General features: G+C 39.3%; 1 protein-coding gene across 2 annotated transcripts in view; it reads left to right on the top strand.

Moving 5' to 3' along the window:
* FRMPD4 (FERM and PDZ domain containing 4) overlaps positions 1-26,074 on the top strand; it is a 283,198-nt gene that overhangs the window by 168,620 nt on the left and 88,504 nt on the right. For both annotated transcript variants that reach the window (XM_057389617.1, XM_057389626.1), the window contains exon 2: positions 8,817-8,933. In XM_057389617.1, the coding sequence (XP_057245600.1) occupies positions 8,817-8,933 (117 nt within the window). The remainder of the gene's footprint in view (positions 1-8,816; positions 8,934-26,074) is intronic.

Below are 26,074 nucleotides of genomic sequence, written 5' to 3'. Positions count from 1 at the left end.
TTTTGGCAGGCATGGTTGTATTCATTTCAAAGTATTGAAAAAAATTCATAATTTACATAATGCATAAAAATGAGATTCTCTTYTGGTTTCCCTATTGCAATGTGTATAATTGAATTTTAGTAATTATGTACACCTTAAATTTTTRYGGCTTAAAATGGACAGGTGTGTAAAAGGTGGTAAGAAATGATACAWTGTATTGTTACTTTCATTTAAAATATGATGCAGCTTTACAGCATTGTGTTTCCRGTGCTCTACTCTGTACTATCACGGMCTCTTAGTGATGAAAGAGCTAGATTGCATTGCTGTCAGAGCTTTATGGGATCTTTTTCCATAAGGCAGAAATGGCAAAATTCCTGAACTTCTCACTGAAACTTAATGGTGAGTCATGGCTGCATGGTACTGCAAAACTGGTGAGAGGACACTTATTCATTGGGAGCAGAAGTAACAACACTTTAAAGCAAGAAATAACTCACAAAAATCATATGTGGGATGAAATTCAGCATCTGGTAATAGTTGTAATTTTGTCAGGGATTGCATTTTATGAAAAATTAATTTGGTGCCTGGTCTGGAGTTATGCTGTGTATGATATGGTAAGATTTTCCAGCATATACTAGGTTGAGAGAGAAAGAAAAATTAAAAAGGTTTTTTTGAAGGTTTAGAGAGAAATGTCAATAATCCATTTACTAAATGAGAAAGAGAAAAAAATGTTTCATATAATTTCGTTAGTTTGTTTTGCTGGACTTTTTTTTTTTGCTCCTCAAATACTGAGTAGGCCTGCAAAAGCCTAAGGTCGAAATCCCCATTAAAACAGAGAACAGCATCTCTCACACATCAGCTTTTAGAGACTTTCACTTTCTAATGCACATCAATACAACCAACCAAACCAAAACCAAACAAACATGAAAGTGCATTAACTGGGCAGTAATGAYTGTAGAGAATCAGAATACATGCACGTTTTTTGCAAAAAGGAAAAACTGAGCTTCCATTGAATAGGACAGTGCTAGAAACAGCTACCTCAGTGATGAAGAGTTTAAAACTTTGTGTGGAATCGGAGACAAGAAAGGGAACATTCAAGGGGCAGGCAAGGTTCCTCAAGGAATGACAAGGCTTTTTCCTTGTCCCTTTTCCAAGGCATGTGGAGGTTGTTAGTGCCTGGGACAGACCAGCATTGCCTCACAAGGTGTTTCATCCATTGCCCAGTGTCTGCCTGTACCTCTGATAGTTCTGGGCCCATGGAGRACAACAGTGGCTCTTTGAGGAGCCACCAGTTGGTGCTGAGGAGCTTTCTGTCTAAYTGAAGGCAAAAAACATTTTCCACAGGAACTTCCTCACTGTCCTGTTTGGGTACTTGTGTTTTTGGATGCATCAGGCAGAGAGAGGGAAGCTAAAATACARTTTTGGAAGATACTTGGTGAATAATGTTCTACACATAGAGCATTAGAACAAAGCTTGTTTGGAAGTAACATCATGTTGTTGCAGGTTCAGACTGAGACGAGCCATTCCTTGTATAGTGAGTCCTGTAAGGGGTACAGTGCACATTTTGCACAGCCTGCAGTTTTGTTCTTCATCACTCTGTCCTGCCTGGGATGCAGACAGGAGTCTGGAATTGATGCTGAAGTGTTTGGAGCCCATGAGTGGCTCTTAAATCCATGAACAGGCATGTCTGGCCACGTGAACTACTCTTTCTTTCCCCCATTGAAGTGATGGGCATCTGCTGCTGTGTTCCCTGCTTGTGTGGCAGGAGAGCTGTAGCAGAGTGTTCCTYGTGGCAGCCTTGGAAAAATGGATCCCTTTCAGATCAGCTACACAGCATGGACCCCTGCTGTCTCATGACTGGCAGCAGSAGTGATGACTTCTGGGAGAGGAATTCCTTGGAATGTCTTCTGTTCTCAACCCAGGCATAGGCTGCTRTTTACAAATATGTTTTAGGCACTGAGGAGATGGAAGCTAATGAAACCTGTGACAAAAACTGTGACAGGATTTTCTGGAAATGCAGCTCCTCTACAATTGTGAATTGTCATAGAGGAGTTCAATATGAAYTTTGGAGTTTTGCTTGAGGTTTTCTCTGCTCCACCAAAGGATTTAAAGGTTGAGTGAAGCCCTTAGCATTTTCCTTTGTTTGGAATAAGAATGGATGCTACTTGGTGAAATTGTAAATAGTTCATAGCATCTGTGGTAGAAGGGGGGTCAGGAGAAAAAAAGTTTCAATTTTTTTTTTTTGCTTCAGCCAGAGTTTGGGGAATAGTTCATGTCTAAGAAAGAAAAACTTTGAGCTGGAGACAATTTATGAACAACTGGTGCAAGGCAGCCTGACTTTATTCATACACCTTACTAGAAAAATAGAAAACACTAACACAAACTACAAAAAAGGGGAATGCCTTTATTTTTTGAATAGAATTTGCATTTATCYGATGATGCATGATGCAGGGAGAAAATTTCACACAAGCCTGAAGAATACAGTAACATTATTCTGCCTTTGTCCAGAGCATGGCTGTGTTGCAAAATTATTGAGATGGACAGGTGTCAAAGGGAAAAAATGTTTTTATAACATTTTTGTCTTATGATTAAATAAGAAAACAGTCTTGGAGAATGTTTCTACCTGTAATATTTGGTTAATTACAAACTTGAAAGGCTAAACACATTTGTGGGATGATACTCATCAAATTTCTTTTAACTGACACACACAAGTTCAAAAATAGCACACATTTKGATGAGGACTAAAATCCTTTTGATTTCTTACCCATCAAAAGATTTGAAAGCACGTGGGTTGTAGAAGATGAAGGATATCTGAAGTCATTAAGGTTCCCTTATGTACTTACATGATTTAGTAAAAGGAGACAAAGTATGAATTAATTTTTTTTTAGTACAGCAGAGTGTGTCTGGCGCAGTTAATCCTCTTCTTTTGTGTTTCTGGTAATATTACTTCTCTGGGGGTTTATAGGACTCTACCAGGACAAGCAGACTTTCAGTGTCCTTGATCTTGCATTCAGAAACTATTGTCCATCATGTCTGYGTGCCCCTCAGGAGAGTTTCAATAGCAGGGTATGATGATTGATCTTGATAGTATCTCTGCAGATTCTTTAAAAATTTCATTTCTCATTTTTTTCTAGTTAAAATGGTAGGATGGAGGTAAAGTTATTGCAGTAGTCTCCTGGGACAGGAGAGGGTGAGAACTGGATTGAGTGCAAAAGAAGAGTTTTTTTCCTGAGGCAGTGAAAGATTAAATATCATAGAGAGATGGTTACAGAGCTCCACTTGTGTCACAATAATGTTTCCTATTCCCAGGTAGACATGCCCTGCAGATACTTCAGGTGTCGTGTTCTCACTTTTAAAAACTAATAATACAAAATGTTTTATCTCTGGTGTTCCTCTCAGTACCTCCTTGGGATTGCTGTGGCCAGAGCTGCCTCTGCGCTGTGGAGCCGCGTGTCCTTCGTAAGCAACTTCTGGAGTGCAGTGCAGCTTTGTTCAGGATGGGAGAGGGACTCATATTGTCATGTGGGAAGCAGAGAACTGGCTTTTGTACAAGGGGAGAGTTGAAATGAAGCCAGGCTGCAAGGCAAGGCTCAAAATTCAGAAGTTTTTCTCCATTTGGTAGCATAAAGAAAGGAAGTGTAAAAACACTCTTATTCCATATGCAGGGCAGAGTTGGTGTTAGATGGTCAGCCTTGTGTGAGTCACTGATGGCTCTGCTTTCAGGAATAAAATAATTCCTGTATATGAGGAAGTTCTAWGAGAAACATGAGGATGTTAAACAAGGTTATTCCAAGACATTAAATATCCAAATGGTAAACACGGCATTGTAATGTGAATCCCCGTAACAAACATTCTGTGACTTTCTCCATCCACCACAGYTGCAGCAGTTCAAGGGGTTGCAATGAAAGATTAGAACATAATCCTTCCACTATATTAATCCAAAAGAAGAAATCCAAGGTAGATGCTTAAAAGGTTACTAATACCTGAAGGGAAAGCATGCATAGAATATTAATATTCAAGTTGATTATATTTTGGGAAATCATAGGGTTCCATACATTTCCACATACAGAGGATTCTAAAGACTTTATAGTAAATGAGTTGATTTGATAAATGTAGTGTAAAATTTCTCACTTCATTGGTGCCAGAAGCTTGGAAAGTGTTTGCACTTGTTTTGGTGCCTCTAGGTGTTTTGGAAGGGGCTACAGACTGGGGAATAAATAATAAAATTATAATAATTGTTTTGTTACATCATACAGCAGTTTAAAAATAAGGGTTCATTATTTGTTGCAAGGAGTTATTCTGAGAGTGATACAGAATTCTTCCCCGGATTTGTGTGGTTGAAATTCAAATTTTGGTGTATATATGAGATGGAATGATAAAGCTCCAAGTTACACCTAGTGGGGAGCTAGTCAATAGGTTTAGACAGCTTGCTAATTCAGAGGTCATTCTTTAGAACAGAGGTGRACCTCCAGCCCTTCACTAAGACCCCAGAACCAGAGATGGTGTTCAGCTGCATCTTGGAGTGTTTCTGCCAAAGAGGCAGCCCATCACTGTAAGTTGTCACCTGAGTGAATGCCCAAACTCTTGTCTCAGCAGAGGCATAGAACTGGAGGAATTTCAGAGAGAGCCAATGGGAATGATCAAGACTTTGAAAACCTTTTATAATAAATAGGTTAGGACTCCTTAGCCTGCAGTGGAGATTGTTAGTGGTGGGATATGTTAGAGATCTACTGAATTACAGTGAGGGTGAAAAGGGAGACATTGCTCATCATTGCCAGTGTGAGAGGGCATCAAACARAAAGCGGCAGGCAGCTGTGAAAATACAGATAGATCCTTTTTTTATACCAATGCCAGTCAGGGAAAGTGATAATCATGAAATGAGACCTACTGAAAAGCAAGTATATAAATAAAATTCTTCCCCTTCCCACCCAGCAGGGGAATGCAAGAAACAGGAATGAAGATGACTGTGGCCAAGACTAACCAGGTTTYTGCCTTCTTCAAATTATAAGAAGAAAAAAAAAGAGAGAGCTGGAGGTTTTCAGGGTTGTTACTATTTTTTATTTCTGTTTTAAATCTTCCAGCAGAGTGCAAGCTGGAATTCCTGGGCAAGGAAGTAAAGTCCACCCTAGAGATAGGACAGATTCCCAATTGCATGTGCAGTATCATTCCTAAAGAATAGTGCTCCTTGTTCCCAGAGAGTAAATGTAAACATGATGTCCATGTTTGGGATGGGTAGGAGCACTGATCATGTGTACTGGGTATTGTGCTCCATTAGACATTAATTATGCTAAATACAGTTGGGACATTCCATTTTAATTGAGTTCTTTCTGTCTTGTCTTTTCCTAAGGACTATCAGAGAAAGGTAGTTTTTGTTTCACCATTCATTTTTGCTGCCATGTGGCCATCTGTGAGGCCATGGAGTAAGCAGAGATTAATCTGAATGGAAAAAAAATAGCTGCTAATTTTAAGGTGAACCAGTTTACTTTTATTGGTACAGCAACTGTGATGTGAAGCAGGATTGTTTGATGCTGGGAGAATAGGAATAGTGCTTTTTGTCAGTGCCCGTTTATGCTGTCATAAAATTACAGCCTGAGAGCTTAATTCCACTAGTTCAAGAAAGCATTACATTTACAACAAAATTTACAGGCTTGGGCTATAGTGCTGGCATGGTTCAAAAGTCTGTAAAGATTTTTGTGGCAAAGACCTATTGAGAGGAATCTCCAGTAACTGGTTAAAAAATCAGTTTCAGACGGTATTACATCCTTATTGGCTGTAGATGCTTTTTTAAAAAAAATTGAATTTTTCAGCCTTTTTAAACACTTGTTTTTTCCATGTTTGAAAGAAGAAATGGTGTTGCTTTCTGCTTTCATCATTAACACTTTATGAAGTGCTCTGGACAATAGTATGCTTTAAAAACTCAAACTGTTCTAGTTTTGATCTTTAAAAAAGAGATGGACAATACTAAAGATTTCCACTTCTTGTTAAAGCATGGTTTATGCTCAGTGTGTCACTGATACAGTGTGCAAGAYTTTACATAAAAATGCCTTTTATATTTGGCATTTATCTCCTCTTTGCCATCTTTTGCCCTTCATAGGGGCCATTAAATGAAATCCTTGCAGACAAGCAGAGTGATATTCAACAAGTGAAGAGAAGTGTAGGAAAAAAATGCAGTTCACTTGCTCCTTTTTTTCAGACTGGCAGTACAGGCAGCTGGGAATCCCAGTCACCTCTGAGTGTAAACTCTTTGCCTTATTGTTAGGATGTGATGTTTATTATTGAATTGTACAATAGTTATAGGGAAAATTATGTATTTATTTCCTCCTGTGGAGTCGCTTTGAATTTGCATACATCTAATCTGGGTGTGTACAGTGACTCAAGTGCTAATTTGTATCCCACTGATTACAAGAAAGTYTGGAGGAGTAGATCAGATGTATCTRTAGTTAAATGGGACAGTTATTACCCATCATATATGATATRGCTCTAACACCATTAATGTTTTAAGGGCTCAAAGAAAGCTTTCAAGGGAATTAGATTTACCTTAATATCCACTAATGTCATAATCCATACAAAGATRAGCCCTTAATTTGAATGCAGAGAGTTATAATATTGATCATCATCACTGTCCTGTGCTCCTACAAATTATCTGATAATAGAAGGTTGATGTGCTTTGCTTGGGAATTTAAATGTTACTGTATCCATTGAACAGATGGTGAAACTATAGCACAGAGTTTGTGAAACACATCTAATTAAACTGAAAAGTGTTAAATGGATGGGTATCCATTTATATAACCTTGATAGAAAAGGTTACATTCTAGTGTTTTTAGTTAACTGCAGTGGTTAAGATTCCAAATCCTCTGAAGTCTGATTGAAGTCTGTAGATGGAGTTAAGCTGACATTCTCACATTGTAGAATGGCTGCTGTCTAAAAGAAGGGACCACCCTTTCTTTGTCTCTCAAGCATATGGAGAAAAAGGGATGTTTACACTCAGCTTAACAAGGGACAATGAGAGTATGGAAAGTCTTTTGGATTTTTTCCTTGTATGACTGTTTTTTAATCAATTCTTTGGATCAGAAATKGATTAGTTGCATTCATCTGGGGTAATGTAGCATATCTGACATTTAAGTGTTTGATTAGCCATGAAGAATTGTAATTTTTTTTAAGAGTTCCAGCATGTTCAGTATTASACTTAAGCCATGCCTTATGGCAAATACCAGTGTTTGAATATGCTAACAGAAATGTTTTTCTACTCCTTGAAGACAGAGTACTTTATRTAATTGGTAAACCAAATGATACCTAGCACTCCACTGTAATGCTCTACTTTACATGTAAATTATGTTTTGAAGCACCATATTTTTTCTCAGTTGTGATTAATCCTTGAAATAAAGGGGGAGGGCAAAGCATCTAGTTTGTTTTTAATGATACATTCCTCCTTTGGGAAAGATTAACAATGTACAACTTCTTTGAATTTAGCAATTTACAATGAATTGTTGAGCTGTCTGTGGAGACCAGTTCTGTTCCTTCAGGAGAGTGTGTCAGGTTACATTGTGTTCTGTTTCTGTGCACAGGTTCTTGTGTCTCTGTGGCAAGAGGTAGCAAATTCCTTGCTACGATTTGAATTTAAATAAATCTAGCACATTAAACTAAGCTGTAATATATTTGATGGGTGGAGAAAAGACAGAGAAAAGACAACTAATTCAAAACATGCTCTTATTTTGTGTGGTTTTGGTTTCCATGTCAGAATTTCAGATTTGGTTTGCATCTCAAAAGTTCAGATTGTATTCAGTGTTGCATGCTCACTGCCATTTGCCTGTCACATGCTCTTAGCTGGTCTCTAGCTTTGTTGGTTGGCCTGCCTCTATTCCCACTCTTTCAATTTTTCAGGTTGCAAATACATATTAAGGAGTTGATTAATTTTGCTAAAGACCTGTTTGTTGTCTTTGGAACCTCTTAAGTCCCACAGAAGGTGGGAATGTGTGGTAATATATAGCTTAATCTCTGCAGGCGAGTGGAAAAGCATCAGTGCAAATGTCGGGGCTTCCTGTGGGGAACTATGGTTGATTCTTRTTAGCTGAATTTTTTTTTGTATGAAGTCAGTAGAAAGCACCTCACAAAGCATTTCAGATCTAGTAGGGAAACACTGTCACGTGGGAGTGCAGCTAGGCCCTTTTTTGGGAATGGGAATGAATTCTAGCAAAGGGCTGGAGCAGTGGGATATAGCAATGAGTGGGCTCAGAGATGCCGCAGCTTTTTAAAGGTTATTTGGTGGAAGAGATTAATGGATAATGATCAAGTGCAGCAACATTTACACATTCAGTCAATTTAGTGTGTTATACAGCAATGTCATGGCCTTTCTTTATTCCAGCACAAGAAACAAAAAGTGKTTTTTCTATCAGGGAGAACATTGATGCTTCTTGTGCCAGGTGTTGCACCATGTGTGTAGCGATCAAGTGGGTGTATTGGTTTGACGGATTTTTTTTTTTTCCTCAAACTATAATGAGAGCTGGCATTTGAATAAGGAATGATGGTGAATGAAAATGCTCTTCATACCTTTTATTAAAAATTACTGAAAATTAGTATTGTGTATGTGGGACTGATGTGGAATGACAAATTCACCAACCAAAGGTTTGAACTCAGACTTTTAGAAATGACAGTGTATCTTCCTACTAACTGAAAGAATATTATACATAATAGATATGATAACCTGTGTTCCCTTGGCTGTGTTTGGTTCTGTATTTCACAGCTATTAAAGTATTTGCATGTCAAGTGAATCATGTGAAGTACAAGAGAGAAATAACTTTTTTTTTCCTGTCTCTTCCCCTCCACTTTTCCCAAAATTGCAGCCACAGGAATAAGTCTTCAGGCTGGCCTCACCCTTCAGGGACCTGGAACTTGAACCAGGGGACACCTTATGGATGGGAGATGACGGCAAACAGAGATGGAAGAGATTACTTCATCAGGTAAGTGGGCAGRGTGATCTGTGCAGTGTGTGGCACAGCGCTGCAGCCCTGCTCTCAGGGAATCCTAATTCCTGCTGCAGCCTGACACCATTAATGTTCACTGGTTTGATTTATGGCACAGGAATAGCTCAGGCTGTACTTTACTGCACTCTGCTTTGGTACTTGGTTATTTCATTTGCTCAAGAGAATGTTGATAATAAAAGGACCAGTAATTCTTTGAAGAATTACAAGTAAGGTCATTAAATAAAAATAAATGAAAAATAAAAATGCCTTGTTTAAAGAAGAGGCAGAAGGTCAATTCTGACTGAGACTTCCAACTCTCCTCCATCTCTGCCATGTGAGATCTGTTGATTTGTCTAGTATTTTCRTTTTATTGGCAATGAGAAAGTGTATGTTTTGATCCTGTGTAGTAAATATCCTAATTCTTAGCTTTTGCATAGATCTYTATCTCTGGATTGAAAAATAAATGTCAGCATGTGTGATATAATTGTAAACATAATTGGCTTTTTTTTTCCCATTGAAAACTGTGCATAATTATTATTTAAAAGGACTGAGCTGGCTTGGATAAAATACAGTTTGCAGTTCTACCAAATGTACTTTTAGATGGCCTTGGAACCTCACTAAAAAGGGATGATASTAGTGAGTTAGCAGAACCATTGGCTGCTTGGCATTCATTTCTTTAGCTTACATTTCATTTTTAAGGTTAGCATTTTGATTCTGTTCTTGTGAAGGTTTGCTGTTTTTTAAAAAAATTATAATTTAATTTTTKTCTTTATCAACCTTTTTATAGAAACTTGCAGGTACTTGAAAAGTCATGGAGAAGAATTAGAATTCTTTTAACCCTGAGTAGAAGGATCAAACTTATTTTTAATTATCTGTTAAAAGCCCTTAATTCTCTCAAGATCCTTCATGTTCAAAAGAGAATTGTACAGCGTAAGAATGAAACACGCTGTTMCTGTGCTTTGTCTTCCTAACTCTTTTGTCCGCAGGGTGTACCTTGGCTTCCTAGGAGRCATTTGCTTCTAGAGCCAAAGCAGATTTGTAGCAGCCTGGTGACCTGCAGGCTTTCAAGATTTAGAGCAATTTCAGACCTGTCCAAATTGGAACACATTTTCTGGGTTAATGAGGGCTCATATGCTGACTTTGAAGCATTGTTTTCTTGCTTCAACAAGTATTTGTCATGGTTTGGATGTCTGAAAGATGGACAATGTGAAGCTGAATGCCAGGCACAATATAACTGTATTAGCATAGGTTTTCTGCCTGAGTTAATTAGGCTTGTCAAGAAATATAGGTGAGCCTCCAGAGCATTGTGCAGATGTGAAACTTGTTTCTGTTACTCAGGCTAGTACGGGGACCTGTATGTCTCATCCTTATTTTCTGCAGACTGCTGGCATGTTCTCTATGTGAATGAGATAGATTTGAAGAATTAATATCCTGATTCTGAAAACCAGCACTACATTTGATTCCTCCTCGTTTCTCACAGGTCACATAATGGGATGTTTCACTTGTTGCATAGTTGTGGCTTACAAAATGTAGTGCCTTAATACTCATTAATTTTGAAATTTGGGAATCYTTACTAATCCTCAGTAGCCAATGATTATTTTGTTTATTTTTTGGAATGCCTTTTAGTACCTCAAAGTACCACCTCCCTCTCTTAAACTGAGAAAACTACATCTAGGAAAAGAAATCCATAACAGGGAGTGCCAAATTATGCCTTAAGTAATATTAGGGCTGTGGTTGTTTTGTTGTTGGGGTGGTAGTTTTCGGGTTTTTTTCCATTCTCTTAGAAGGTGCTTGCTTTCCATTCTCTTTTGGGCTCTGATCTTTCTTCCATTGTCTCTGCATATAGTTGACTATATGGGAAAAAATAGGCTGCTCKGAGGGGTAAAGAGAATGAGGCCTCTGAAGAAATCAATCTGTAGAAGCCTTTGATGTTTTGTGCCAGACTTTCCAACCCAGAATCTCTGAGCACCTTCAAGTGCAAGTTGAACACTGCTACATACCTACACATTGTGTAATTTGGGGTACACATTCAAATGTTTTAAAGCAATAGCATTGGCTGTAGCCTGTGCAGAGATGTGCTTCCAGAGTAGCAGTGCATCTTACATGAATTGACACTCCCCASGAATGATTAAAAGCCAGTAATTTTGGAAACAGAATGAAGCCAGGAAACCATTTGAAACCATGAAGTGCTGCACCGAGTCACCAGCCATGCACCATTACCAGGAAATGTCAGCCCAGGTAGCTACTGGGTAGTTCCATGACATGTATTTTGACATTTTTAGAAGAATGACCAAGGACTAAATAGAACCCATGACTTTCCAGCAATTCCTCTGTGGAGGAATACTRTCTGTCCTTTCAGTGACTGTGGTTTGGCAGAGAAGCTCTGTCTGGCTTTCAAAACAACTGCTTTTGCAAATACTACATGAGACTACACAAATAAAAMCAGAATTTAATTTTCTTTCCTTCATTTTTCACACCTCGATTTTAGGGATGAGATAGTGAGATGATTGTTGACAGTTATGCCAATAAAGACAGGAGAGAGATCAGCAAGATAGCATTTCTTATTGTCTCTAAGGCTTTTTATAGCCATGCAKATTAACAAATTGCATCACACTGAAGGAGAAAAAGCAATTCAAATGCTTTGCTTGGTTTTGATTAAAGATGTATAAACCAGGTATTATCACAATGAAATGTGCATGAGTTCTGTACAAGGAAGTAAAATAATTCATAGYGACATTAACTGCTTTTTAGTTAAATAATTTACTTTGTGCCATATGTACATATCCATTCAACTGCAAGCAGACATATTGTAATTTTGAAATTGTGGGAGGAATAGAGAATCCAGGAGAATCTTCTGGTGAAATTAAATGCAATTACATAGTGCTGGTGCAAATGCTTTAAGGCGTGAATGGGAAGAGATGTTTATTCTTTCTGCTGAAGCAAATTTGATTTCTTTCGAATCTCTGAAAGCCCTTATGACATGAGCTCATCCAARGAAGCTTCCATTGCCAGGCATGCTTTTGTAAAAGTGTGAGAAGAATCTCTTATCAAAATATTTTCAGATGTTGCTRTCAATTCATTATCTCGTCTGTACAGATGGCACAACCAGGGTCACTTTTCAAACCTCTAAAATATTTTTTTTTTTAGTTTAGGCCATGGTAAATTAAAGTTTCAGAACTTCAGCCATTCCCTTTTAACTTGCCACTTTTACTTAAAATAGCGTTATGAGATAAGTAATAYATTTCAGTATGGGAGGATGGCAATCATCTAGCATTCTTCCAGCATATTTCTGCCCTCCACAAGCTGTATTAAGCTGGACTTTTAATATGAAATAAATGAATATGGTGTATTTAACCACTTTAAAGGCCTAAATTATTGATTTGCATTTTTTATATATGCTGTGTAGTATATGATTATGAGAAATTCTGTAACGTTAATTCAAGTAAAAGCATGGCAGGCRTTTCAGGGAGATAGTATGTGGAGCAGAAGGTTTTGGCTGATTCTGTATACCAAAGGTTTACCCTCATAGCAATTTTAGCTGCTTATTTTTGCCACTGCTATGATTTTGCGGATTTTTGGACATGTACATTTTTGTCCTTTCCCTTGTGGAAATCTTGCCGCTTGTCAGACCTGGAGGGAAGTTGATAGCAGGAAATAAACTAGCAAAAGCTAATAAAAAGTCAATCTTATGGAGAAAGCAATGAATTTTATGTGGATTTTGCTCTGAGCCAGTCCTTTGCATGGTCTGATGAAGTTGCAGAAYAGTTTGGTACAGAACAATCCTCTGAAGGTCAGCCTGTCCAGCCTCCTGCTCAGGTCTGAGCTGGGTGATGAGCAGGGTTGCTGCCATACTGAAGCATCTGACTGATTTGAGAACAGGATTCTAACAGAGTTGTCTTGGCTTAAGCTGCCCTGCAGCTGCACTGAAAGGTGAGAGTTGAAATTTGCTGYCTTTAAAAGTCATACCTTTTTGATTCCTATTGCTGTTTAATTCCCAAGGAATAAGGTACATCAGTGTTTTCATGGATCTGGTTTCTGTCACTCAAATAAAAGACCAGAGAATGTGAAATAAGATTAGTTGAAAGAACATATATCCCTTCTCTTGAGGATTTAAAGCAACACTGGTTCCACTGAGGTGTAGTGATCAGACTCTCACGATAGAGGGGTCTGTCAGGTCAGCTTCTTGCCATGTCCTTGTTTCCAACAAGCGCTGTTGGTTGTGTTAACTTTATTTTGTTTTATTGTTTTATTGGTTGTGTTTATTTACTCTTGCTATTGCCTGGGAGAGGATGATGGGGTCTGTCTGTGTTTTCACTTTGGTTTGCTCCCTATTTCACTCCAAGGACTGTGACCATCTGTACTTTGTGCATATTAACTTGCTTCTGTGCTCCAGTCTGGAACAAACTGAGCAAACAGTTGGGATCCCAGGCAAGAAATTAAAGGAAGCACACCCAGAGATCAAAGCCTGCAGCGTTATTACTGCTTGGCTTGAAACCACGGGTCAGTCTCCAGAGTGCACAGCAGAGCTGCGAGAGTGTCAGAAGTTTTTCTGAGTCTTATTTATTTTAATATGACAAGATTGCTAAAGCAATTGAACTGACCAGGTGTCCTGCCAGTTGATGAGGAAATTCTGAGGCTGTAGGCTACTTGGACTTCAGCAAAGCCTTTGGTACTGTGTCTCATGGCATTGCCATGGAGATGTGGCAGCCCACATCTCAAGCAGGTGCACTCTTGACTGGACTAAAAGTTGCCTGCATGGCTGAGCCCAGAGAGTGATGGTGAATGGTTTCACATCCTGTTGGAGGTCAGTCATAGTGGGGTTCCTCAGCTCAGCTCTGGGGCCACTCCTGTTTAATGTCTTCACTGATGATCGGGATGAGGGCATCGAGGCCACCCATAGTAAATTCGTGGATGACCCCGAGTGGGGTGGGAGTGTTGATCTGCTGGAGGGTTGGACGTGTCTGCAGAGGGGTCTGGACAGGCTGGATCAAGGGGCTGAGGCCAGCAGTGTGAGGTTCTGTTGAGGAATGCACTCAGTGCTGGTAGCTCGGTGTGCAGGGTGAGCTCTGTCAGGCAGGAGCCACCGCTACAGGCAAGAGGCCATGCAGTGCCAACCCTCAGCATAACAAAGGGCACAGGGACCTGTAGCCCAGCCTGGTGACCCAGGGACTCAGAGACACAGCAGGAGCCAAGGATCCCACACTATCCTGTGTTTAGATTGCAAGGGTATAAAAAAACATTCATTACTGCAACATGATTAAATTATGGCGAGACCTATGAGATTCTGCTATGGCAATCTTGGGGTTGAGCTGATAAGAAAACCTGGTCTGACTGTGAGTGTGGGGTGTGTAGCTGTGGAGGGGCCTTGGTCCCAGCTTAGGGGGTGTGCAGGTGACAGGGTGACTCCTCAATAGTCGGACAGGGACAGGTGAACAAGTCCAAGTTGCCGGCTCCTGCACTTCAGTCACACCAACCCCATGCAGGAGCTTAGGGAGAGTGGYTGGAAAGCTGCCAGTGGAAAAGGACCTGAGGGTGGTGTTGACAATAGGCTGAACATGAGCCAGTGTGTGCCCAGGTGGCCAAGRAGGCAAATAGCATCCTGGCTTGTGTCAAAAATAGTGTGACCAGCAGGACTAAGGCAGTGCTTGTCCTCCTGTACCTGGCACTGGTGAGGCCACACCTCAAGTCCTGTGTTCAGTTCTGGGCTCCTCAAGAAAGACACTGAGGTGCTGGAGTGCGTCCAGAGAAAGGCAAGAGGTCTGGAGAGTGAATCATGTGAGGAGCTGCTGAGGGAGCTGGGGTTGTTCATCCTGGTTGAAAGGAGACTTTACTGTTCTTCTCAAGCACCTGAAAGAAAGTTACAGCAAGATCAGGGTCAGCCTCTTCTCCCAARCAGCTTGTGACAGAAGGAGAGGACACAGCCTCAAGCTGCACTAGGAGAGGCTCAGGTCAGATATCAAGAACATTTTCTTCATGGAAAAGGTTGTTAAACATTGGAACAGACATTCCAGGTGGAGTCACCATTTCTGGAAGTGTTCAGGAAATGACTCTACATGGCACTTAGTGCTAAGGTCTGGTTGACAAAGTGGTAATTGGTCAAAGGCTGGACTTGGAGGTCTTTTTCAACCTGAATGATTCTGTGAGTCTGCTTCACATCATATTTTAATATCTTGAGCGCCTTGGTTTTTGCCACTGCTTTTGTATTTAGTAACAAAAAATTCTTCTACACTTTTTCCAGGTATATCTGGCAAGCTTATTTATTTTCTCTAAGGTGTGTTATCCCACATATATCAGCTCCATGATTTTTTGCTTGTGAAATCATTACGTTTAGGTTGTCCTTGTTTGGCTTAGTAACTGTGCTATTCCTGAAACATGAAATTCTGAAATGTCAGCTTTTGCCCTCTACAGAAAATAGAGATAACATGTTTATGTTCTTTGATAACTAGTGTAGGTCACAACATCCTAAATCATCAAAGTATGCATGGTACAACATTCCTTTGCAGTACAACAACACCATGATATTCTTCTATACTCAAACACTTACCTAGATTTTCTTTAGTAATCTCCATCTTATTCTTTCAGTGCCTGCTGTGCTTGAAAGAGGAAACTCTGTTGTGTTTTTCAGAAGTGCACCCGTGTGCCTGTTGCATGCATCCTGTCTGGGCTGTGTGCTCCTCCTTSTGCACCCAGCTCTCATTGCTGGCCAGCAATGTGCACTGAGACAAGACAATCACTGATGATATTAATGGCATATCAATCARGCATCCTGCTTATTAAGGACCACTAATTTACACCAGATGCAAAACGGAGGCTCACAGCCTGCTAATCAGTTTACTTCATAATAAGTAATCACAGAAGATGATTGGAGCATTCAGTATTTATTTAATTATTATTTTCTTTTGTTATGTCTAGCCTAACCKAAYCTTCTTATACCTGTGTTCTGTAGGRATTTGCACYGTTGGARGGTTCTGAAAACCATCAGAGGATATAAGAAAAATATAGTGAAAGCCTTGATTGTTGTTACTGTGTTGTTCATCTTCCTGGGTTTTGAAAAGGCTGCTGCTATTTTGCCTTAAAAAATACCACAGTACATAAGGCCATAATGAAAGTTTGAAGTCACAGGAGCCACCTTGTGCCCTGTAGATATCATGTTATACAGCACTTTATTGAGCACATTGCATTCCTTCATCTCTAAGCACAGAAACAATGTTGACTGGATTCACGGGGGATTTATGTGGTATTCACAAGAATCCGAGGCTGCTGCTCCATCCGTGAGGATACCTGTGGCTTGTGCAGGGCACTTTTCCTTCGGGTGAGGGCTGTGAGCCTCGACAGCCCCTGCGCCTCTGGTGCCTCGAGCCAAAGGCTGACTGCCACTCCTCCTCGGGCATCTCYGCTCCCAGGTGAGATGCCAAGGGAAGAAAAGACAGTGGAATCACACTCTCTGGCCCACTTATTCCCGAGTCCCTAAAAGGGACATCCAATGAGATTGAATGGCAGGCAGTTTAACAGTGATAAAAATAGTACAACCTATATAATTAGCAAATAGAACTCTCAGCTACAGGTTACAGTAAAGCCTAAAAYGCTTCATAGGATTCAAATGTACATTTGCAAAGTACATTTGTAATGAGACTTTCACTATTAAATTACATAGGATTAAAAGAAAATTAGAGCAGATATAAAATCTTATGTTTCAGACAAGCGGGTGAGTCAGCTGCTGACTGCCTAGGGCTAGGACGAAACTTCCTGTATTAATCAGGTTATTCTATAATTACAAGGTTTCTTGCACCTTCCTCTGAAGCGGGTACTGAGTGCTGTCAGAGAAAGAATACTGAACCAGGAGGACAACAGGTCTGATTGGTATGGTGATTCTTGATTTTTTCTCTCTTTTATGTTTTTTTTGTTTTCAAATTCCCTTGTCACTAATGCGGACTGTTGATATGAATAGTGTGCTATTAGAGAAAGAGTGCTACTCTGCTTGTTCCAGACTGCATACCAATTGCTTTCTGTTGCTAAGGGTTTGACCTACTCAAGGACAGGATCATATGGTGGAAGGGGGGAGTGGGTCTAGAAGAGATGAGCAACAGCAGGGATGCGCAAATACAAGTGACTGTTTAAAGCAAATGGGAATAATTAGAAAGGAAAAGAAGGAAAATTATATAGCAACCTGTTTATGTCAGTGGTTTGCCTAGAGATTACTTGGGTATGGTGAAAAAGAAAATATTGCTTAATCAGCTCACCCACCTGAAAATAGAGGTTGATTTAACAATTGTCCTTCCTTCACAAAGAGATGTTGCTCTAGCTATAAATATGGTAGTCATAAATATGACAAAGTGATGTTAATACTGGCTGGAGTAAATTGTYGTTGTAATGGAGGGAGTGACAGCAAGGAGATGACGATTTGTGGGCTTATTTTATTTTAACTAGAGCATGGAAAAACGGAGAGTTCATTGCATTGTAAGGCAGCTGTACCTAGGCTGGTGAGTGTGCTGTAACTCAGGGTCCAGTCACAGCARCGTGGCTCCCTCCCTCTCTTCTGCCTTGCGGTGTTTGAGTTGTCTCTGCACACACACAGAACCCCCCCCAGCTGAACCAAGAGTATTTCTCACACTGGAAAGGTGAGGGGGGTTACACAAGGAGGTGTGAATGTGGGTGAGGCTCCTCAGAAGAGAAAAAGCTTTTGCTCAGTCATTTGCCTTGGGTTGCCTTGATGTAATTATAYGTGAGTGGAGTATGGGGAATCACACCATGGGCCTCTGCTACAGCAAATTCAGTGCTTCTAGTCCTCTGTGGTTTTTCCACACAAGCTGGATGGGGACACCATGAAATTCAGAGAAGTATTGCATCCTAAATGCTGTTACTCTTGTGTGTTTGAAGATAGATTAGGAAGGAATAAAGCTACTGGAGCAGAACCTGTATAGAAAAAAAATAAAAAAAATCAAAGTATCCTGACCAAGGATCAGAGTGTACATTAACACAGACAGGTGGAAAGATTAAATCCTCATTATTGTTGGAGTACACAATGTTCTAGGTATTTCACAGTATTTCATATGGAATAACAGCATTTCATCTGTGCACTGCAGCATGTAAATACTTTTGTAGAAGCATTTCTTTGCTACAAAATACTTTTGTAGAAGCATTACAAGATACCCTTCCTGGGATTATAAAACAAATTAATTCTTGTAAATAGTTTGTGTAAGAATAATAGCCCCAGTCGGAGTCTGCTTTTTCAAACATCTCTTGTAAAACAGTGTGGTCCCTACAGAATTGGGATTAAAAGTGTGAAGTTGTGGTTCTGCAAAGCCATGCAAGTGGTTGGAAGAGTGCTAGTGGTTTGTAAGGAGCTAAGTCTTTATCTTGTGTCACRTGCTGGTGATGCAAACACAGAAGCTCTACATATGAAATAAAACAAGGCTACAAAAAATGAAGAAGGGGATACAGCCCTAGAAACACCTAAAAGGTGTTTTCTGCAGTCTGTACACTGGGACCKTAGTGGCCATGAGCTTGAAAAATTAGGTAAGGCAAAGCTGTCTTGTACTTGGTGATAGAACTGAGACCTTTCACAGCAAAGGCTACATGAAAACTTCCCCCAGAGCTTCAGTTACAACATTGAAGAAAAAAAAAAGTGCTGGAGCTAGGTTATAGAGAGAAAAAAAAGTATGAGAGTTAGCAGAGTGTATTGCTGCTGTTTAAATAGCACAGTTGGAGTTCACCAGTTCATYGTGGTGTATGGACAGAATTTAAAATGAGTTATCTAAAGTGTTATGCCATGCCAGGAAATACCATAGTGATGATACCTTTACAGCAGACATTCATACACTAAGGAACTGCATCCTCTGGYATATGCATGCAGCACTTTAGCAGTCTAATTTATCCTCTTGAATTAATTTCTATCATATTAATACATTTACAGTTTTCTGTAAAGAAAATCAAGTCTAAATCTTCTGTGAAAGGTTCTTGTCTGGATTGATATTGTAGAGCAGGAAGATAATTTGTATTAGAAAGACAAGATGATACTATCAAAAGCTTACTGAATTTTATTACTCATTTAGTTTTTAATTTTCCTTCCTACAATAAAATACTGCCTAATTATACTCAAAATTCTCAGMTCCCAAATATGATTCTAAGAATTCTCTTATTTTGTATGTTGTCATATATGTATAAGATTCAGGTAAAGAAATAATTCAACTGAACTCAAATTAATCTAGTCACTGACAACATTATGACTCACTGCAAGATTTTGAAAGCTGTTTATCTAAAGTTCACTGGAATCCTGGACCATTCCACAGAAGAACTTCAATTTAAAATAAACCAATCAAACTGTGTGGCTGCACAATTAAATATCTCCATGGTAACAGGGATTAAGCACATAAGGTAAAGACCTGCTGACAGTGCAGAGATTATTTCAAATTTCTGGCTCTTCTAGCAGCAGACAAATGAATTTACATTTTCTGCATCAAACATTGGGAGACATAAAATGAAAGCAATYGAGCTACTTCTCTGGCATCTTGGGACTGTAGACAGTATTTTCCTGACAGGGRAAGTAATTAGCTGGAATTACAAGTAGGAACTTAGCAGACAGATACAAATAAGTGTTTGCTCATGGGATTTATTTAGCATTTCATAATTAAAACCTGGAGAGGCATATTATTTAGGATACAAATAGCATGGAAAAACCTTGCCGTAGTTAAAAAAATTTAACAGCATAACAACATCATTTTGCTTTTAATTTATAGCTGATCTTAAGTTCACTTAGGAAAGGTAGTAATTTGCAACTCTGCTATCAAATAATATTTTTAATGTGAAATATACTTCTAAAATTATAGTTACAGGTAGACACACTGATATTCAGTGAAGGCATAGGATGATGCTTTAACATGTTTATCATTCTGACTCTATTCCTTGTATTTTATCTGCATATTTATGAAAACTACTGGACATGCACATCGGCTGGCATGTTTTCAGTTTTCAGTTTTCAGTTTTCAGTGGTGTGGCTTAGGGTTTGTTTTTCTTTTCTCAGGCTGGCTTTTGAGGCCCCCTCAGCAGGGCATGGAATCATTTGGAAAAGACCTTAAAGATCACTCAGTTCCAGCTCACCTGCCATGCACAGGAACATCTTCCACTAGACCAGGCTGCTCAGAGCTCCATCCAGCCTGCCCTTGAACACTTCCAGGAATGGGGCATCCACAATGGCTTTGGGCAACCTGTGCCTTCCAGTGCCTGACCACCCTCAGAGTAAAGAATTTCTTCCTAATATCAAACCTAAATCTAGTCTCTTTCAGATTAAAACTGATGCTCCTTGTCTTGTCATTGAAWGCCCTTGTGAAATGTCCTTCTCCAGCTCTCCCACAGAGTCCCTTTAGGTACTGGAAGGCTGCTCTAAGATCTCCCTGGAGCCTTCCCTTCTCCAGACTGAACAATCCCATGACTCCCAACCTGTTTTGATAGGAGAGGTGCTTTTCTGTCAAGATGTGGGGAATGGAAGTGAGCTGCCCCCAGTGTGCAAACAATCCATCCTGTAGCTGTTCACCCTCTATTAGGCAGATGTAGACTCTGCAGTGCTTCTGCATTCTGAGTATTTGGATCTCACACTGTGTTGGGTTGAAAGGTGTATGCCTCCCACCACTAGTGCTTACTAGTTTGAGATTGGCCTTGGAATCRTGCTGTTATTGTTCTTTGTGGCAGGCTGGATTTCCTACCCTTGCATAGCAAGTAAGACACTTGGAAAACATTTTATGAGGTCAAGTTGTARATGGACCCACAACTGTACCTTTTCATTTGGAATCAGAATTTACCAGACCTGTCAGGCTGATTTTTGATTGTGGGAATCTATAGAGTCTTGAATGTCTTTGGTTCCCTGTTCATTTCAAGCACAAGTTTAGGTCTCTGTGTGTAAAGGGACAGGTTTCTGGGCTGTGCTCTTATGAATAGACATTGCTTCAATTGTCCTAGTTGTCTGACACACAGTTTTGTCAGCTTTATGTTAGAATATCCTTCCTTGCCTGTTGAAAGGCAGTTTTTTTTTCTTTGCATCTTGGGATGAAAAGTTTTTTTAAAAAATTCATAATATGGCAGATACATCTAAAAGTCATAGTAACTGTCAAGTTCCTAAAGAAAGAGATGAAAACTGAGGACATGTTRCAGGAATGACTGTAGAGAGTGGTTWTGGTGGCGCTCTTTGGCCATTCAAAAAAAGCAGAAACCCATAAGTTAGCTCCTTGCATAAGCATCCAGCAAATGCAGGAGGAAGGAGTACTGAAATATTGATTAAACTTAAGATAAAACCAGAAAGTCAGGGATATATGAAGGAGGTTTCTTAAGAAACAACTTCAAAGATAAAGAGACAGTTTCTGAGGAGTTCTGTATTAGATAATATATGCTGTTCCTGAGCTTGATCRGGTGGGAACAAGATTTTTACCTGGGATCTAAAGAGATATACTTCATATTTCTGTTCCTGCTTATAATCCCTTTTGTGCAGCATTTTCTTCTTTCTGCTGTGATTATTGGTTTTGTTTAATCCAGTCAGTGTCTTGAGCTGGACAGAAGAGACTTGGAAAAAGCCGTACTGATAAAAGATATTTTGGGTTGGACCACGAGGGGCTGATTCTGGCAGCTCATAGTAATGGCATTTAGGGGTTTTGTTGCATGATTCCTATTGCCAATACCCAATGAAGATGCAGTTCCACCATTTTAACAGTGTCCTGTGGAAGTATGAGCTGATGATCTACCTCTGAGAAGGAAAATGTATGAGATTAGTGTTGCACACTGACAAATTGCAGCTTTCCAATCAGGAATCTTTTTAGTTCAAATATAAAAAATAGGGGTTTCAGTGCCTTCAGACATAGACCAAAATTGTGGCTAGGTCTGAAAAATATTTGGTTCCCCAGAATGTCATACTGTGACTAGCCAGAAGTTTCCAAAAGGCTTTGAACAGTGCTTGGTCAGAGGAATCCCAACATCAGTATCGTCAAACTCCACTTGAGACAGTCCTGTTATTCTCCCTGACTAGAATTAATTAAAGCAAGTGCAAGCTAATGGGCAGATCATAGAAACAGCTGCTTTCATGGCATGAGCCTGCAGGAACACTGCTCCTGAAGGAGGAACCCTATCACCTGAACATAATGTGTAATAGCTGCACAGCTGCTTTCTCAGCCTCGCCTCTGTGACTTGCATAGGCAATTGAGCCCCRTGCTGAAAGCATGGGCACTGTTAGGGAGAGAGACAGGACAGGGCTTTGTGTAGAGCTGCCTGGAGCAGGGACTTGGGTTGGATGGCTCATTTTTTTCCATAAGCTGCTTTTCCAGCAAGCTGTACTCAGGGTGAGCTGGCATATCCCAGACAGCCTTTGAAAGACAGGATGTCATGCCTGCCTATGCTCAAGATTTGGCAGTCTAAAACAGCCAGGCAGCAGTTAGATCAATGGTGCTATTTGACTTTGAGTTATGATTTAAAGAATTGATCAGCTGAACCTCCAGAGAAATGTGCTCAACAAATTGTGGTTTTGGTCTCTGGGGTTCTTTTTTAGTTATTGTTTTGTTTGGGTTTGGTTTTTAGTTTATTTGTTTATTTGTTTGTTTCTGTTTAGGTTTTTTTTAAGTGGTTAGTTGGTTGGTTGGTTTGATTTGGTTTTGTTTTTTTGGGTCTTTTTTGGGTTTTTTTGTTCTTTTTGTTTTTGTTTTGGTTTGGTTTTGGGTTTTTGTTTGTTTTGTTTGTTTGTTTGTTTGTTTGTTTATACTACAGGAGCACAGGAAGTCTACCACCTAAAACTGAGATCCTCATGTACTAGGTGGTTACATTTTAATTAGCAGAAGCTGGAAAGACATTGATGCTATTCTCATTGTGAGTTGCAAAGCTGAAGCATGAAAAGATTAAGTGACTTTTTTAAGGAGGGATTTACTGTCACCCTCTCCTCCCCAAATCTGTGACAAAGCTTAAGAGCTGAATGTGAACTTTTTCATAACTACCATTCAGTGACAAATTAAAAAGCTAAGTGATCCACATGTTGCCAGGCTAAGTACTGTGCCATATTTGAAAGCCATAATGATGTTTTAATGCAAATATTAATGATAGAAAAGTGATTTTCTGATGAATCTTTGGCTCGGCTTGCATGGAATACAGCACAAATGCCGAATTTTTCTGCTACATGGAAGAGTAAATTTTATGTGTCTGCACTGACCAACCAGCGTCAAATTCCCTAATGACCTTTTAATTTCTTTGGATTGTCTGCCAATCTTAGGCTATCATAAAGCTTAGCATGGACTATCTGAAAATTTATTTGGCTTCTCAGGTGGGTTTTACAACTCAGACTGTTCTTTCTGCCTCCACAGCTAAGATGCTATGGCACCTGACTTTGCTACTTTCAAATTATTTTGGCATAGACAGCACTGGAGAGTGGTCTGATGGCTGCATTGTAGATAGGCTTCTTCTTTCAGTAAATCTGAAAATCATTGTTTTTGCTGGAGAGCTAAATGTGGATGTATATGAGACTAAGGGGGATTCTCAGGGAAGAAAMTWGTAGGGAGAGGWGAGARAGGCAGTGGAAGTTTGGAGTGGTTTATCCCAGTACCAGTTTCAACATTCAGCATGATGGTATAGAGCAGTGTGTGAGTATGAGAGMYGTATTTGTGTGTATATACACACATACATGCATTTCCTGCACTTCTACAGTGATTCTTGCTGATGCAAAGTATTCTAAAAATTGTTACATATTTAAAGAAGACATTTTCAATCATCTGTATTTGTAGTCTAGTTTATAAAGTCTCAAATCTTTCACCTGAAAATTGATACAAGAGAGAGGCATGATTAGCTGAATAACCACATCTGTAAATACCTTGCAAAAAAAAGCAACAAATGTGTAAGGAAAGGTTAAAAGGACTGACCAACACAGAGAATTTTAAAGGCAGAAAGTAGAGAGCTGCAGTGAGGTTTGTGGAAGTGTAGCTGGGGTTCGTCTTAGAATGGCTCTTTATGCATATGAAGAAGGAATGGGGGACCTCTTTGTGAAGAACACAAACACAGTAAAATTCAAAGATGTGATTGAGGATTAATAAAATCTTCCCAATGATCTAAAAGTGTTCAAATKACTGAGGAGAAGAATCTTGATTTCTTGACTGATTTGCTGAGTGACATCCAAGTTTCATCRTTTGGGTATGTCACTGGAAAATGCTGTGTAGAGACAGGGAATTATTTATTGCAGCTAGACATGTTTGAGAGAGGGGAGTCAAACTGTAACAATTGCAGAAAGTACTGTTAAGATGGTTTTGGTGAGGGAAAAAATTAGGGGAGACAAGAATACAAAGATTGTCTTATACAGCAAAAGTAAGATGAAGAGGGAATAAATGCCAGGAAGAAACAAGAAATGTTTAAAACAAAAAGTAATTTGTGGCAAAAAAACCTAAAGACACTATACATTCAAACTGCAAGAGAGAAGGCCCTTAAAGATTAGAGGAATGGAGTTCATTGCCAAATTTGCAGTCAKAGCACTGGATTGAGTAATCCAAAATGTGTTTGCTCTGATTATTGGTAAATATTTWAAGGAGGGTACAGGACACAGTTCATATGGTAGAGTATAAAGGGATTGGAGGGATTGGAGATGGTGGCAAACCTGATCATTCCCAWTCCTGTTTTCCTGTGAGTCAAGTGACATTTTACTTCTTTCTTTAGCATGTAGAACATGAAGTCTAAGCAACACATTTGCAAAACAGACTTAATCCGCTATATGCCCTTAGAACCTTTTGCAAATATTAATGAAACATATTTAATTATCTCTGTTAGACAGATTACTCAAGGCAATTTAGATTGCCTCATAAAAAGTGGAATACAGATCAGTGGTTTTAGTTACCATATGGGTAATAAGAATACTGGAATGGGATGATATTCAGGGAGATGATATAATTTGACCAGGCTTTTGGATAACTGGATAAATGCTATTTTCTAAATGCTGTCACAGAATGATGAATAAGTCTATTTAAAAAAAATGCTTTCGTTGAAAGATAGGAGAGGAAATATTTTTTTTCCTGAAGTGTTTATACATAGTATCAGCAAAATGTTTTTCTTTTTCTGGAAAACAKACATTATCATCAATCTTATTAAAGTGAAAAACATGGAAGTAGTCTGCAAATGTAAAGACAAGTTAAAGGACTATTTCTTGCTGGAAGTTTTGAGTTTTATACTGTTTTCTGATAACAACCAGGATGAGTTATTAATTTTGTCAGTACATGCTGGTTATCCTCTTCTGCGCACCTATCTAAAACAGTAATTGCTAGTATYTGATACAATTTTTTTGAAACAACATTTAAGGAATCCTCTTGCTCATRTGAACTTCTGCATAACTGTGGTAAATATGTGTGATATTTTTGAGTGAGCAGACTTGTGCTGCCAATAATATCAATAATAGTGCTTTGGAAGAGTGCTCTTCAGACATCTCTTCAGAGAAACAAAACCCAACAATTTGAATTCATTTGGCATGCATAGGGTATGAGTTGCCAAAGCCTCCATGGTTCAGGTAACCTGTCTTATAATAAACTTTCTTAATCTAATRCTATAAGTTWCCTTCACACAGGYTGCTAGTTTTGGGGTTTGCTGGTTYTATTRGGTGGTTTYAAAGACTTACTTTTATTTTCAGTGTTCAGTATCAGTGGCACACTTTTCCTGGCCTTTCAAGACAACGGTTTCCTTGAACAGGCCATCAACAACTTGCGGTGTTGTGGCACAGATCCTGCAATACCTACCACAACTACCCMAAAAAGGAAATAYAGATATAAAATAGTGTCAAACAAGYGYTGGCATTGGARCAAGGCAAATGGCTACATATGTSCATTATGTTCTGGTGGATATTTTACATGCTTCATCAGACCTCCTTTCTGACTGGTCCAACATCTCTTTCCCTCTTTATCCTAATGTATAGAATGCTAATGCTCCTTATGAGTTCTCAGAGCTATCTATGTTATTGCTTTAATTAAAGTAGAATAAATAAAATAGTGCTAGTCAAATGTATAAAACGTTTAAAGAGAGGACAAATTGGTGGCCATCTAGATCAGAGGGGATTCCTCCCGTCCTGGTTTGATAACACCAGGCTGCAGTTCCCTGTCCCCATGGCTGCAGTTCCCTGTCCCCCATGGCTGCAGTTCCCTGTCCCC

This window comes from Malurus melanocephalus, unplaced genomic scaffold (genome assembly GCF_030028575.1).
Source record: "Malurus melanocephalus ecotype Western Australia unplaced genomic scaffold, MMel_1.1 scaffold_1, whole genome shotgun sequence".
In the NCBI taxonomy this organism is placed as follows: Eukaryota; Metazoa; Chordata; class Aves; order Passeriformes; family Maluridae; genus Malurus; species Malurus melanocephalus.
This window is presented reverse-complemented; position numbering and strand designations above follow the sequence as displayed.